This window comes from Molothrus ater, chromosome 3 (genome assembly GCF_012460135.2).
Source record: "Molothrus ater isolate BHLD 08-10-18 breed brown headed cowbird chromosome 3, BPBGC_Mater_1.1, whole genome shotgun sequence".
In the NCBI taxonomy this organism is placed as follows: Eukaryota; Metazoa; Chordata; class Aves; order Passeriformes; family Icteridae; genus Molothrus; species Molothrus ater.
In genome coordinates this window covers 100045644-100060354 of record NC_050480.2, presented here as the reverse complement: position 1 = coordinate 100060354, position 14711 = coordinate 100045644, and the positions used below count along the sequence as shown (strand labels likewise).

Here is a 14711-nt window from a genome sequence, read left to right as displayed (position 1 = left end):
AAGCAGCTTTAGTTGATACTTAAAATAGCTGTATCTTCTTTATTGAGGACCAGCCTAATGCTTTACTTTTATTATATTTGCTCATAGCCAAGTAGCCTAACATCAGCTGATCCTTGCTGCCCTTTCTGGGCAGTGCTTTTGCCAGGATGGATGAACAGTGGGATGAATAAAGCACGAGTAGTTCACGGAGTGTTTTTTAGTGACAAGGGCTGGAATAGAACTTGCTCCTCTGCTGATGAGCAGCCGCCCATGAGGCGCAGAGGGACTGACCCTGCAGTCATGAGGAGGGTGATGAGCATGTCCTGGTGCTCCTGCCTGCGAGCTGCCCACACCTAAGAGGTCCCACAGGGGTCTGCAGTCTCTCTGGGTGGGCACAAGGTACCTGTCAGTAAGGAAATCTCAAACCCACTCGTTTCTCATGTACATGTTTTTATCTCGGGGCCTTCATCTGCCGCGCTCCTTCAAAGAGAGATGAGTGGACACTGCCTCAGAGAGAGACAACAAGACTTTGAGAGCACTGCCAAAAAGAAAAATTGAAGGGGTGTCACAAAGCTCTAGTCTCAGAAGCAGAGCGGAAAACTGACTTCACGCATCTTCATGGCAGCACCCTCTTCCCTCTCTTCCAAAGCCTGCTCCAGTGCTCAGAAATAAAAACCACGTTTGTGCCCAGTTCTGCCTGGGAACTGACTCACACTTAGAGGCTTTCATGCTGCTCACTGGTTGGTGTTTTTAGGTGTGGAGACACACTGGGATGTAACAGGCTTTAATGCTGGGCTCCTTCTGAAGTCATTCCTGCACAGGACTTGTGGAAACCTCCTGGGTTCCCTGGAGAGTTCAGCCCAAGGCCAGACATCCCATTCAATCTGGGGCAGAGTTCGATACTCAAACTGGAGTTTTTGCAATATGAAACAAGCCACAAAATCTTCTTTCTGTCAGAACCAACACAAAATTCCATTAATTTGGCTGATACTTTTCAGAGACTCCAAAGTGTGATCTGAAAAACTCTGCTGGATTGCAGGCTTTGAGCAAAGCAGCACTGCTTCCTTTTATCAGCCATATCTCCAGCTTTCACATGGATCCATTTAGCTTCCTGTGCAGCACTGAACATCCTGGAGAGGAGCCTGAGCTTTGAGATCCCTCCAGTGTTAATGTGTTCAAGTCTATTGTTGCTTATAATTCTCTACGATGGTCCTAGATTTTCTATATTGATGATCCTATATTTTCTCTTTCTGAGGAAAAGGTAAATATAGATAAAATATTGTTTATGACAAAAAAAGCCTGGTTGTTTTTTTTGCATCTAATGCTGTAACCAAAGTTAATTGTTCTGTCTACCAGTTCAGTTTGTCATATCCCATCTGAGCTGTTCTTGTTCCCTCACATTCACACCCTCCTCATACTCTGCTCCCTCTCAATACAGAGGTTTTTTTTCTTTTTGCTCATCCCTAGTGGCATTTGATGAGGAGTTTGTAAAACACTCTGAGCCTCTGTGGTTCAACTGTTCAGTTGCCAGAGGGACAGGATTAAAAAGCTAGCAGCTCCTAATTGACTCCATGGGCTAGAGAGATCAAAGATCTCCTGACATTTCTCTCTGGGTGATCAACAGCCATTTAATTCAATGGTATGTGCTGTAGCCAACATGCCCTTTAGGGAAACCCAGGGTTTGTTTCTGTGGTTTGAAGAGGTCATTTCTAGACGGGGCTTCTGCTGTGCTTCAGAAGCTGCATGCACTTTCAATGTTGCTTGCATCAAGTACCTCTACAAAAGTGCATCTTGCTGGACATTTTGTAGAGTGATGGGCAGAGTGAATATACAATTTTCTTTATCACTTATGCTCATTGCCAAGAGCAGGACATGGTGATCCTTTGATTCCTGTTGCTACCTCACAAGCAGCAACATTTGCACTGGCCCTTCATTCACCCTTCCCTGCTCAGTCCAGCTTCTTGTCTAAACCTCCTCCAAAGTGTCTTTGTGTCTCATCATACCCTCATTCACATTTGTGTGCTCTCTCATTGCCTCAGCCCCAGGTGCTGAGTGAGGAGCACCTGGTGCTGAGGCAATGAGAGAGCAGGGAGAAGGAAAAAGCAGTGATTACTCCTGCTGATTGTAGTAGGAGTTTGCCCCAAAAAAGGCAGAGTAACTATTTCTGCTGAAATAAATTGGTTTTACAGACTCATCTTTACATTTCTGTATTAAGCACTAAACATTTGAGTCCAGTATTCAAATAATTTCTCCCTCTTTCTATTACAATCACTGTTTTATCATCCCCCAAATTTGTGAATAACTGGAGAAAAGACACCTAATCCAGCCTTGGACCTCTTCTCTCAAGAACTTTCCAGACCACCCAGCTTAATGTGGAACACCCGTTATTTTGGATGTAATAAAGCTTTGTGTCAGTTCCAGACTGAGCCTTAGGCTTTGTCCTTGCAATGGGATAACTGCTGATTATTGAGTGTTTGATGCAGGAACGTGAACAAAGCAAAGAACATGGTATTTTATTTTCAAGGGCAGATGGGGAAGGAATAGGAGAGCAGGACAGATATCAGCTTGGCAGTGTTCTTATGTTTATGGGTTTGGGTTTTAGTTGTTTGTTGTTGGTTTTTTTGGGGTTTTCTAAATCTGTGATTAGTGTTCAGAGAAGCATAGAAATCACAGTAAATAGACTTTGTGTGGGTGTTGATTTCCTGAACCAAGGCTGAATTAAGGATTCACACACAGAGAGTCTCTCTTGCAGTCTGGAAGTCGTGGGGGGCTGCCCAGCATGTGTTGGGCACACAGCCCTCAGCTTGTGCTGTTTCTCTGTTGATTGTACTGCACATCAAAGTGTCTCTTGTCACCACAGATAAAGTGCTTTTTGCTACCTTGTTAGGTACTGAACAAACCAAATCATGTTTTACTGAGCAAGAGAAATGTCACAGAAAATTTTTTTTCTCTCAGTTGCAAATGATTGCTAGCAATTTTAAAGTATGCAGTGCACAGCTGTGTGTCTGAATGTGACATGTAGGTGTTTGTAAGCATCTGGGAGTCACCTCAAAGTGCTGGGTTAGTGCTTAAACTGGAATTGGTGGTTCTGGGGAGCCTGGTCCTGCTCCACAAGGCTTGTTCAAGGTGCCTGATCCCAGCCCTGCTGCTGACAGGCACTGTGGGCAAAACACGCTGGAGCTGTGCCTGTGGGAAGGGGACAGTGCCACCATCAGTGTGCTCTGCTGTAGTCAGGTGGGGCTGGCTCACCAAAGCCCTGGCAAACCTGCACTGGGGCTGGTCACAGCTTGTCTCAAGGGCATGGGGATCAGCCTTTCCCTCCTGAGCCTGAGCTGGTGCCTCTTTCTCCTCCAGCAGAGGCAAACATAAGGCTGTGTTCAAAAGCCCTGAAGATGTGTGGGAGTGTGTACATGCTGCTGCAGGTACAGGAGCATGATGGGTAGCAGCTTGCAAAATGTGCTGCTCTCTCAGCAACATTTCTGCTCTCTGGTTGGACTTGTAGTGTATTCAGAGCTTTGGTGAGGTCTTGAGAAAGATGCTACTCCAGCTAAATGTATGCATGCAACAGGCCCTGCTGTTTGTGGCACTGCAAATATGGGTCTGAGTCCACAAAGGGATTGTGGTGCACCTTACATATTATCTGACTGCTAATCAGGTTCAAAATCTTGGAGATAAAAGTCTTTGCAAATCTTCATGGGCGCCACTGTGGTCCTTGGAAAATTAATTTCTGCTGGACAAGTCTCAGACATGGCTGCAGAGCTTCTGCTTCCTTTGCATGGTCTGTGTCACTGGCAGTGCCCAGGCACACCCTGGACAGGGTCATCGGTGTGAGCCCTGTGAGTCCCACTGCCACACCCTGGGAGCACCAGGCAATGCTGGACCCACCTGCACTCTTCCTCAGCAGCTCCTGCTGAGCCATGCTTGGTGTGCTTGTCTCAGTAGGCCCTTGTCACCAGAATTTGGGAAAAGCTGCATGAAAGCACACTATGGGGATCTTGAGCAGGTCCTGGTCATTAGTGAGCAGCAGTCTGCAGTGAAGTTTTGACACAGGGTTTCTAGTAATAGAGGAGTGTGAATTTATTATTGGATGTTTTATGCTTATTTGCTCTTCGTGAGCTCTCTGATTGCTAATTTTAAAACTATTGTGGAAAACTAGCAATATCATCAGTGAGTAATATGAATCAAGATGGTGATGAGCTCTTGAGCCTTGTTGATAAAAAATGAGAAACCTCCAAGGAAAAACTTGTTGCTTGCCATGTCTTCATCTCAGTCCCCTGTCCTTGGGGCTAAATTTGCTCATAAAGACCTAAAATTTAAGATGGGATGGCTCAGTTTTTAAAAACATAGGCAAATGTCTCATCCAAGCTCTGGACTAACTGGCAAAGTGTCAACATTGCAGCATTTGCCAAGGGGAAGAGAAGTCAGTGTTTCAAAAGGGCCCTTACATGGTTATTCACTAACTCATTCCCCAGCCCCTTCCTGAAGAACCATTGACAGAAATGTACAACATAAGCTCAGAAATGTTTGCATGTCACCTTAGAAGTGCTAATTAAATGCAGTTGATGTGAAAGAACATTTATTTACATACCTAAATCTCATTCTGTTTCAGGCCCTGCGATTCCTGTTGGGGTGGATGTGCAAGTGGAAAGCTTGGACAGTATTTCTGAGGTTGACATGGTATGTAATGCTCTTCTAAGCCTCAGTTAATTCTAGGCATAAAAAGACCTCCTGACTTGAAACCTATGGGCTTGCAATCATTGGTCAGATGAAAGTAATAGCAGCATCTCCAAAATTCAAAGAGGCTGATAATCAGAACCAAACACTTGATAAAACCAGATGATCAAATTCTTACCTCTCTACCTCTAGAGGAAAAAGATTAAAAGTGTGAAGAGAAAAGGGACCTTGAATGGGAGAGTAATCAGTGCTGTGAAAGATCTATCACAACTAAAATATAAGCAGCTGCATATGAAGGTTTGAAGCTACATGGTAAAATTCACATAAGCTGTATTTGCTGCAGGAGTTTTCTTCCTTAGGGAACCATTAAATTCACATGAGAGTCACACACGCTTTACTGTGTGGTTTGGGGTTGTTTCATGGGGATTTTATTTTTAATTGTAGGAAATAGAATAAAAACACTTAAAAGAGAAGTGGAAAGGGGAACATAGAGGAAAAGAAGGAGCTTCTGGGCTCCTTCCTCTTTCTGCCTTTTCCTCACTGTTCTTGTGCACCTTTTGTGCTATAGACAAAACATAAAGACAAAGGAAGAGCTTTAGGTTGATTTTTTTTTAATATGGTGCAATTACATCTTCATGCCATTTTGGAGGGGTTGGTTTGGATGACCTTTAAAGGTCCTTTCCAACCCAAAATATTCTATGTTCTGTGATTAAAACCAGGCAGCTTGCCTGCCTGGATATTGAAAGAGAGGGCTGGGGGTATGCATGCAGTGAGGTGTGTGGGAGGGGAGCACAGGGAATGGCTGTCAGGAGGAGAACTGGGGCTCTAATATATCAAGATAATGTCAGAGCAGCAAAGAGGCCTAATTAGGGCAAGTAAATAACTCACAGTGCTTTCTGTCAGGATTCAATGAAAATCTTGCCTGCCAGAAGCCTTGGAGGTCAGTTCTCTCCCTTGGCTGTCGATAGTTCCTCTTTTCCCAGCTCATGACAAGCACTTTCCATAGCAGCTGCTGACATATATTGGGGTGGAAGAATGTTCTCCCAGATCAGTCTGAGTTATGTTCCAACAGACTGTCCCAGCATGGGTGTTTGCAGGGAGGAGAGCGGGCAGCAAGCTCCCTGCATGGCCAGGGGGCCAGGGCTGGCTGTGCCTGCAGCAGGGAGCCCTCCTTGTCTCCTCACTGCAGGCAGGGCTTGTTTCAAACTGCCCTGAAAATCAGCTACCCTGGGCTGGGCAGGCCTTACCTACCACTGCTTGAGCAGGCTCCTGGTGCCCCAAAGAAGGACCAGACTGAAGCATCACCAGCCCCAACCCACTGTATCTGCAAGACTGTGCATGACAGTGAGAGCAGCCAGGGGCTGTTTAAGGCATGTGGGTTTAAAACCAGTGCCTGGCTGGTTGATGTGGATGGGCTGCTGCTGTGTGCAGTGGCAGGACATGTTCTTGAGGCTGCCTGGAGCTTGGAACAAACACGAAATAGGCTGCCAAAATTGAGGTACTTGTGTAGACTCATTGGCTGTGCCTCTGGCAGGTACTATCATTCTCCCAATTTGTTGTAAAACCTTGCTTTCCAGAGAGACTTTCCTATTTGTGGGTGCTGAAATAAACCTCTTTTCTTGCTTGTAAATAGTGTGTGTGCTGGTCAGAAAGGAACGAGCAGTCAGCACACTGCCTCTTTTGAATCATGCCATGAAAAAGCCTCTATAAGTTGGATTTTATACTTAGAAGCTGTTGTCAGCTGCCACTTTTTGTTGGCAGCATTTGGTGCACCAGGTTGGCCATTGGAGGGAGAGGAGAGTTGGCCATTGCAGAGGCCACTGTGCTGGCTGTTTGGAGAGAGAAAGGGGCTGAAGGTGAGAGATGTGAAGCTCCAGTTGGGTAGGACAGGGAGAGAAGTGGCCTGAAAGCAGGAAAGTGAGTTCCCTCCTGTTCTGTGCCTTCAGACAGCCTCTGCCCTCCTCTAGAGTGCCTGTAAGCAGTGCTGAGGGTGCCTGGCTGATGGTCCCCACTCTGATGATGGAGCTGCCCAGAGGCATTTTGCAGCCACAGCCTCAGGCTGCCTGGCTGTCCTGCTTTTGGCTGGGATAGAGCTAATTTTCTTCTTAGCAGCTGGTACAGTGCTGGTTTTGGATTTAGTATGAGAATGATACTGATAACACAGTGTTTTATTTGTGGCTCAGCAGTGCTTACCCTGAGTCAAGGACTTTTCAGTGTCCTGTGCTCTGCCAGTGACGAGGGGCACAGGAAGCCAGCAGGGAGCATAGCCAGGACAGCTGACCTGAGGTGGCCAAAGGGATATTCCAGATATTCCAGAACATCATGCCCAGTGTATAAACTGGGGGGAGTTGGCTGGAAGGGGCTGATCACTGCTGGAGGATGTGCTGGGCATCTGTCAGCAACTGTATTGTGCATCACTTGTTTTTCTGGAGTTTTGCCCCTCTATCTCTTTTCACCTTCCTCTTCATTACTCGACTTATTACTATTTATTTAAATTGTTAAACTGTCTTTATCTCAACCCAACTTCTTGTAAGTCTACTCCCCATCAGATTGGCTGGAGGTGGTGGGAGAGAGGAGTGAGCAGGTGTCTGTGTTGTACTGAGCAGCTGGCTGGAGTTAAACCATGAGAATGGTGCTCCTCTCCTGCAGCCTCATGTCCCTCTGTCTCACGTCATGGCCAGGCAACTGGTAACCCTGAACTGACAGGCTCTGCTTTACTCCTTTTTTGAGTTTTAATATAACCTGCTCTGACCCCTAAGAAAGCAGCAATTGTGCCTCTTCCTTGGTTCCCTTTTTCCCAGCTCTAGTCAAACTGATTAGTTTGATGTCCAGCCCCTGAGGCTGACTCTTCTAGCTGGGTTGTAACCTAAGCTCTGCATTGGCAGTAGTTGCTGGAAGTGTTTCTTTGGGACTGTAGATGTAAGGGGAAGGTGGCCAGTGTCCAGTAGGGAGCAGGAGCTGGCAGCATCACTGGGATGAGCACTGAGGGAGGCTGGGATCAGTCTGGTAAGGTGGGGACCTGCAGGTGGGTGAGCAGAAGTGTCCCCTGGCCAGTCTCTGCCATGGTCAGAGAGGTCTGGCCAGCTCTGTGCTGTGCCAGGCATCAAGGGGAGAACTGACTGGCACCAGAGCCTTCTCTGACAAATCAATGAAAAACCTACCGGCAGTGCATGGCCATTGTGAGACAGCCCTTTGAAGCAGAGAGTCAGGGTAACTGATTGTCACTGTCACCAAACTGATTGGCTGTGGTTTGAGAAAGTGGGTTAGGGAGAAACCTTGGCCTGTGCTGCTGCCTGCTCAGACTTAGCAGCTGCAGCTCCCATAACCACTTGCTTAATTGGGAATATAAAGGAAAGAAGTGTATTTGATCTTTCAGCATGAGAGTAGATTCAGCTCTAAAAGCAGCAACTGCCAGGTTGGGATCAACAAATAGATGTTTTCCTTTATGTCACTGAAGCTCCTGCCCCATCAACATGCCTAAAAGGGAACTGTATTTACACACCTATATGGTAGGAAACACAGTTCCCTCACTTGGTTGCTATTTGCAACAATTTAGTCCTTTTGGGGATAAATTGCTTAGTGTTTAGCATGACTATTAAGCTAACTTTCAGTTTTTCCTCTTGATCATCCTATTGCTACCATAATAAGATAATTTTGCCAGAACTGAAGAATCATTTCTGCAGGGCATTGCTTCTCTTGGGCATATTTATATCCTGTTTGGGACTGAACATTACTGGGTACTGTAATAAATTCATTAGTTGGCTATGCATTGTTTTGGCTGAAATTGTTTTGTCGGGAAAATCTACTGACAGAGAGCATTGACCTAGGAAAGAATCAGGAGTTGAGAGTGGAGAGATCTCATCTGTCTGGTGGGAGTGAGTTTTCTTTCTGGTGTGTCCTAGTTTAGAGTGCAGCACTGACAGACCTCTCTTCCTTTATTGGTTCTCTTCCCTTTTTTAAAGGATTTCACTATGACCTTGTACTTAAGGCACTACTGGAAGGATGAGCGTCTCTCATTTCCCAGCACCAACAACAAGAGCATGACCTTTGATGGCAGGCTGGTGAAGAAGATCTGGGTCCCTGATGTCTTCTTTGTGCATTCCAAGAGGTCCTTCATCCATGATACCACCACGGACAACATCATGCTGCGAGTGTTCCCCGATGGGCACGTCCTCTACAGCATGAGGTACAGAGCAGCCCTGCTTCCCCTGGGCAGCCCCTGGGGCTTTGCTGCCAGTTTTGCTCTAGGCTTGACCTTGGTGATCACCAGGACTGCTACTGCCAATCCTGCTACTCCTGCTGCTGATGCAGAGCCCTGTTTCCAGAATGTCCAGTACAAAGTGCTTTGCAGGAAACTGAGAAACCATGCTGTGGGCAGTAACAGGATAATCTCCTCCTGGGGGAAACATGCCCCCAACTCTTTGCAGTCAGTGGAGGGCTTAGTCAAGCAGGAATGTTCATCCCAGGGTCAGTGTGTGATTAAACTGGAAGCTGCTGATATACCAGATGGTGACCTCTATAATTATCCTATTTTCCTTCTTGTTTGTATAGATTTTTTTTTTCAGTTGTGGTGCTTTCCTGTTGATGTAAATGTTTAAGTTTATTGAAGCTGAAATGGCAATATTAAAGACATCCTGGTTTTCTAGTAGATTTGTTGGCTGGAGGAATCCTGAGGGATGCCTGTCATGACCTGGAGGGTTATCCATCCTGCGGGTGTACACGGATCCTGACTGTTGGTTTGCAGGATTCTGTAATACACAAGAACATGGAGGCTTAATCCTCTAAACTTCTCTACCTTTATACAGATTATCAAAAATACCACAAAAATCAGCACTAGCAAGCAAACTACCACAAAATCACCACTGGCAACTACACCCATGATTAATAAAGTGACTGTATATCCATATCACTCTATTGCAAATTGCTGTCAGCAATCAATAATTTAGCATCTGTCAGTCATGTGGCAACAGACAATAACTAACCAGGGTATTTTCTGTTACAGGTTACTTTACATTACATGAATTTACATTTCATCTACAATATACCCTCAGGTACACTTAGGACAGTTGCTTGTGCAGGTGTAGAGCAAGTGAGATTTGCTTCTATAAAGTTTTTGTCTTGGCTAAAAAGCTGTGGCAATCACAGCTGCAGTTTTTAAACTAGTCCAGGTATCTCAAGTGATCCAAATCATCCAAGGGATGGAAGGATGGACAAACTGAAACAGCCTCCAAAGCAGGCTCAGAGGGGACCAGTGAGACAGCAGTGTCTCATTTCAGAGATGCTCTGAGTCACAGAGCATGGAGTCAGCCAGGAGTCCTTGGTGGGTGTCCAAGAGCTGGCAGAAAGTTCATGCACTGAATTCAACCTTCTAAGGAGCAGAAAAGTGTGTGGAGCGTGGAAAGGTCTCAGAGGAAGGCTTCATTTTGGATAAATGTATGGCCTCCTTATAACCAGAGAGATAAGAGCCACCAACTTGAATAGGCAATAGATGCCGGTAATTTTTATTTTTCACCTCTAACAGCCAATACATAATGATGTTTTCTGTTCTCCCAGACCCTTTTTTATTTTCAAGATAATTTCCCACATTTCTTACAATAAAGTGCCTGTTAAAGACTTCTTTTTTTGGCAGTTATTGATGGTATTTCAGAATGTCTCCAGTTTCTAGGTACCCTATCTGCATGTCAAAGAGGCCAGCTGAGCTTCTCAGGGATTTGCCTTGTTCCCTTTCTCTGCCCATATTTTTCATCAGACATTTTTTGCTCAGTAGTTTCCCCTTCTAACCAGCCCACCTTTATGGCTGCTATATCAGCATCCCAGCAGATTTAATTTCCTTCAGAAGAATGAAAAAAGAGAAGCAGAGAAAAATACACTGCCAGAGGAGAAAAGCTCAAGAGCCCAAAAAAAATGGATATTTCCCCAGGACAGAAAATATGCTCTGAGTGTTCAGTGACCTTTGAATATTTTGTAGCCAAGGATTTCTGTTCTAGGATCTTTCTGGAACTTATTCATTTCAGCCATGGTAAAATGATTTTCAAAAACTTGGAAAGGTTTTCTATTAAGTTTGCTTCTGTGGTCTGTTGAAGAGGTGATGTGACTTTTTAACGTTACCCAAAAGAGAGAAGTCTGTGAGTTAACCACAGCTGATTGCACAATTGTTAAATTGATAATTTGATACGTAAAATCCAAGGATAAAGAAAATCTCTCTGGCATTTGGGCCCGCTGGTGTTTGGAACACTGAGAACAGTATCCAGCTGAAAAAGCATGGATGTCCAGCGGTGCTGGAAATGCCCTCAGGTATTTTGAGATGTCTGCATGGGATTGGCAGTGGACCGGGGAACATTTCATTCCTGTTTTGGGCCTTGGGCCTTCACAGCCACCTGGACACTGCACTCTAATTGAGGAATATCATACTGATGAGCCAAGTTTCTGTTCTGCCCTGACTAACAAACTGTTATTGACCACAGGTTGTGCCACAGCTCAGATGATGCCAGAGAAAGAAAATAACACACTTTAATGAGACTGAGTTATACAATGCTTAAATGCTGCACAGTTAGGGGAGGCCATTGTTGCAGGATACCTTCTGGAGCACATCCCCAAAAACACTCTTTAAATTTTGCTCAAATGGCAAAATTTTGCTGTAGTTTATAGTCAAAATGAACAGCATGTGCCTTTCAGGGGCGATGAGTGTGTAGGTCAGGGTAGGATTTGGATCACAATCCCTGGAACAGAGGAAAAGTCCTTTATCAACATCTGGAATGCATCTAGAAAATGGTCACAACCAACGTAAGTTGGCCTCTGAAACGATGAGTCACAGCTGATTTGCCCCTCCTAAATCGGGAGCTCCTCTGCAAATCTGTCTGCAGGGAAAGTTCACTGACCCACTGGAAAATTTCTTACGTAACGTTGTGCAAAACTGGACTAGTTTAAAAACTGGAGCTGTGATTGCTGCAGCTTTTTAGCTAAGACAAAAACTTAACAGAAGAAAATCTCACTTGCTGAAAACCAGCTGCACCCATTTTGCAACTCCCGCCCCAGAAAAACACCCCTCAGATTAAAAAGGTTTATTGAGAGTTGTAAGAAACTGCTTTTGCCTTAATAATATATGTACTGAAGGAATTTTGTGGCTTGCAATAAGGATGGTCATATTCCTCAGGCTTGGGTCATTCTGGGGGTGACTATGGAGGGAACTGAACTGAGAGGAAAATGTGGAAACCTTAATTAAACTGCACATAAGGGAATATTCAAATGTAAATGGTGAAGTTACTTTACATTGTAGTCTTGTAGGCAAATAGTTGGATATAAAACACAGTGGAAATATCTACACTGACATTAGTATAGCAGTAACATCCAAGATTGTGCTTTAGTTCCTTGATACTGAAATTTGGAATTTCTGTGTATAATCCATCTAGCTTGAACTTGGAGAATTGGTAGGCATTTTCCTGTGGACTTTTTGCAAACATCATGCAATATTTCTGGCTTAAAAGCTGCAGAAGAATTATCTGTGATAACATTCTCTGTTGATTGCTCCTCATAGAAACCAGCTTTTCTCATTTTCGATTTCTAGGGTCACAGTGACAGCAATGTGCAACATGGACTTCAGCCACTTCCCCCTGGACTCTCAGACATGTTCTCTGGAGCTGGAAAGCTGTAAGTTGTATCCGTGTTTCTAGCTAGATGTTCTCCATGGTTGGCTGCACAAACATTTCACTGGACATGTTTCAGAATACTGTCTATTTTAGAGCCTGAAATAATAGTTCATCAGAGTTACTAGGAGTCCTGTTGACTCAGCAGTGTTGTGATCTAGTCCTTGTGCTGCAAGACCAGAATTTGCAAGGAAAACATCCTATAACATAATCCTGATCCTGCAAACACTGTGATCTGGGCTCAGCTTCTTTGGTGGGGAAAGCAATGTGAACAGTAGGATTTTTTGTAGACTTTCTCCAGGGTATGGCAAGACTAATATCTGGTTGTTTTGAGGTCCTCCCAGCTATTTAACTGAATGTTCCTCTGCAAAAATCAGAATCAGAAGATAATTTCCACTGACCTTGAGGTCAGCTGCTCCAATACCCTGCTGAGAGCAGGGAGTTCTTCATGATGGGTTGCTTGGAGCTGTGTCCAGCTGGGCTTTGAGCAAGTTAATTCAGCCTCCACAACTTTTCTCTGCAACATGCTCAAATATTTGACAGTCCTGATCCTGAAAATGTTTCCTTTTACCTGCTTGGGAACAATCCTTTGCTGAGACTTCCAGCCTTTGCCTCTTGTCCTTTCGTTCTCCATTTTGTCAAAGCATCTGGGAAAAGGCTGCTGCCACCTTCTCCATGAGGGTCAGCAGTGCAGCATCTGGACCCCACCACAGACTGCTCTTCTCCCACCACAGACTGCTCTTCTCCCACCACAGACTGCTCTTCTCCCAGCTGAACAAATTCCCCCAGCCTCTTGTCCCTAAGCCATGTGTTCCTGTCCCTCATGGTCTTGACAACACTCTTCTCATTTCCCATTCCTGTTACTTAGTGAACAAATTCTCTGTATTTCATTTATAGTTTTAACATAATTCTGGGCTTTTGCTTCTCACCTGTCCCTTTTGCTTTTATCATTCTAAGATAGTTTGAAATGTCCATGCTTCCTCCTTCCTCTAAATTAAGGTGTTTTACCCATGATTATTTCCTGAGCTATTATCTATTTTTAGTCTGTGGTGTTCAGAAGAGTACCATTCTGTCATTTCAATGTGAAGTAAAAAGAGGATTTGTTTTCTTGAACCTTGAATCCAGATTTTTGTTGTTGTCGCAATATATTATATGACAAGATCTTTTGAACTCCTTAGTTGTCGGCAAACTTACCTGTGGCATTAGTTCATGCCAAAGACTGGATGTATTAACTTTTGTTGAACCTCTAAGCTAAAGTCACATCACATTGTATTTCTTCTTTCCCTTAGATGCTTACACTGATGAAGATCTGATGCTGTATTGGAAAAATGGGAATGAATCTCTGAAAACTGATGAAAAAATTTCTTTGTCTCAGTTTTTGATACAAAAATTCCACACCACATCAAGACTGGCTTTCTACAGCAGCACAGGTATTGGCCTTTTCTGATGTTGTACTATTGCTAAACCTAATACTATATTAACTGCTTTTGAGGGAGCTCTTGGGATTATGTCACTGAAGTGAAGGGTCCACAGTCTGTTCAAAAACTCAGTTTCTTGTTTTACTAGTCTTAGAAATAAAAGAAACAAAGAAAGATCTTGTCTCTCTGTACCTGCTGTCCAGGCTGGTCTTGCTGATTCTGGCTTTCCTCTCTCTCAAAGGCTGGTACAATCGACTCTATATAAACTTCACATTACGCCGACACATCTTCTTCTTCCTGCTCCAAACCTACTTCCCTGCCACTCTCATGGTCATGTTGTCCTGGGTGTCCTTCTGGATCGACCGACGAGCAGTTCCTGCCAGAGTCTCTTTGGGTGAGAACAACTGCAACAAGCCACAGCTGTGTGAAAAGCTTTGAATGTGAAGGTTTTGGCAGGAAAGGGAACTGCTCATTTTGATGGTTGAAGATATTGTGCAAGCAAATGGTGGTTTTACCTGATGATTAATACAATGTATAACTTGCACTTTGTCTTGAGTCCTTCATCATTTAGCAGTCTTCCTCACTTATATGTAGCTCAGGACAGAAAGTGGTGTGGTCCTAAAAATGAAGATGTAACACAGAATGGTACAGCTAGGAAACAGTAGTCCTTGTCCCATTGATCTTAGCAGACCTGATCTTAGGATTAGGTGTGTAAAAATACCTTTTAACAGCATTGTGTTTAAACCCTGGAGTTTAAGGAGGGAGTTAAATGCTGTTTGTTAAATGCAAAATGTTGACTGGCCCATTGCTCCTCAAAACTCGACCCATCATGAGCACAAAAATGTAGGCAGGGGAACAAGTCTGCATTAGCAGAAAAGATACTTTACACACATTTGTCTCATACTGAACATCTTTCAGACCATCATGTAGGCCATAATTTCTGTTTTTCTAGACCCCTCATGGACTGTATCAGTCAATAACATTTCTTTCTCTTGGT

General features: G+C 44.3%; 1 protein-coding gene across 1 annotated transcript in view; it reads left to right on the top strand.

The window, feature by feature from the left end:
- The window catches only part of LOC118685158 (gamma-aminobutyric acid receptor subunit rho-2), a 31404-nt gene that overhangs the window by 12139 nt on the left and 4554 nt on the right, over positions 1-14711 (top strand). Inside the window, exons 3-7 of the mRNA XM_036380581.2 lie at positions 4589-4656; positions 8616-8839; positions 12218-12300; positions 13586-13726; positions 13956-14108. Of these exons, the coding sequence (XP_036236474.1) occupies positions 4589-4656; positions 8616-8839; positions 12218-12300; positions 13586-13726; positions 13956-14108 (669 nt within the window). The remainder of the gene's footprint in view (positions 1-4588; positions 4657-8615; positions 8840-12217; positions 12301-13585; positions 13727-13955; positions 14109-14711) is intronic.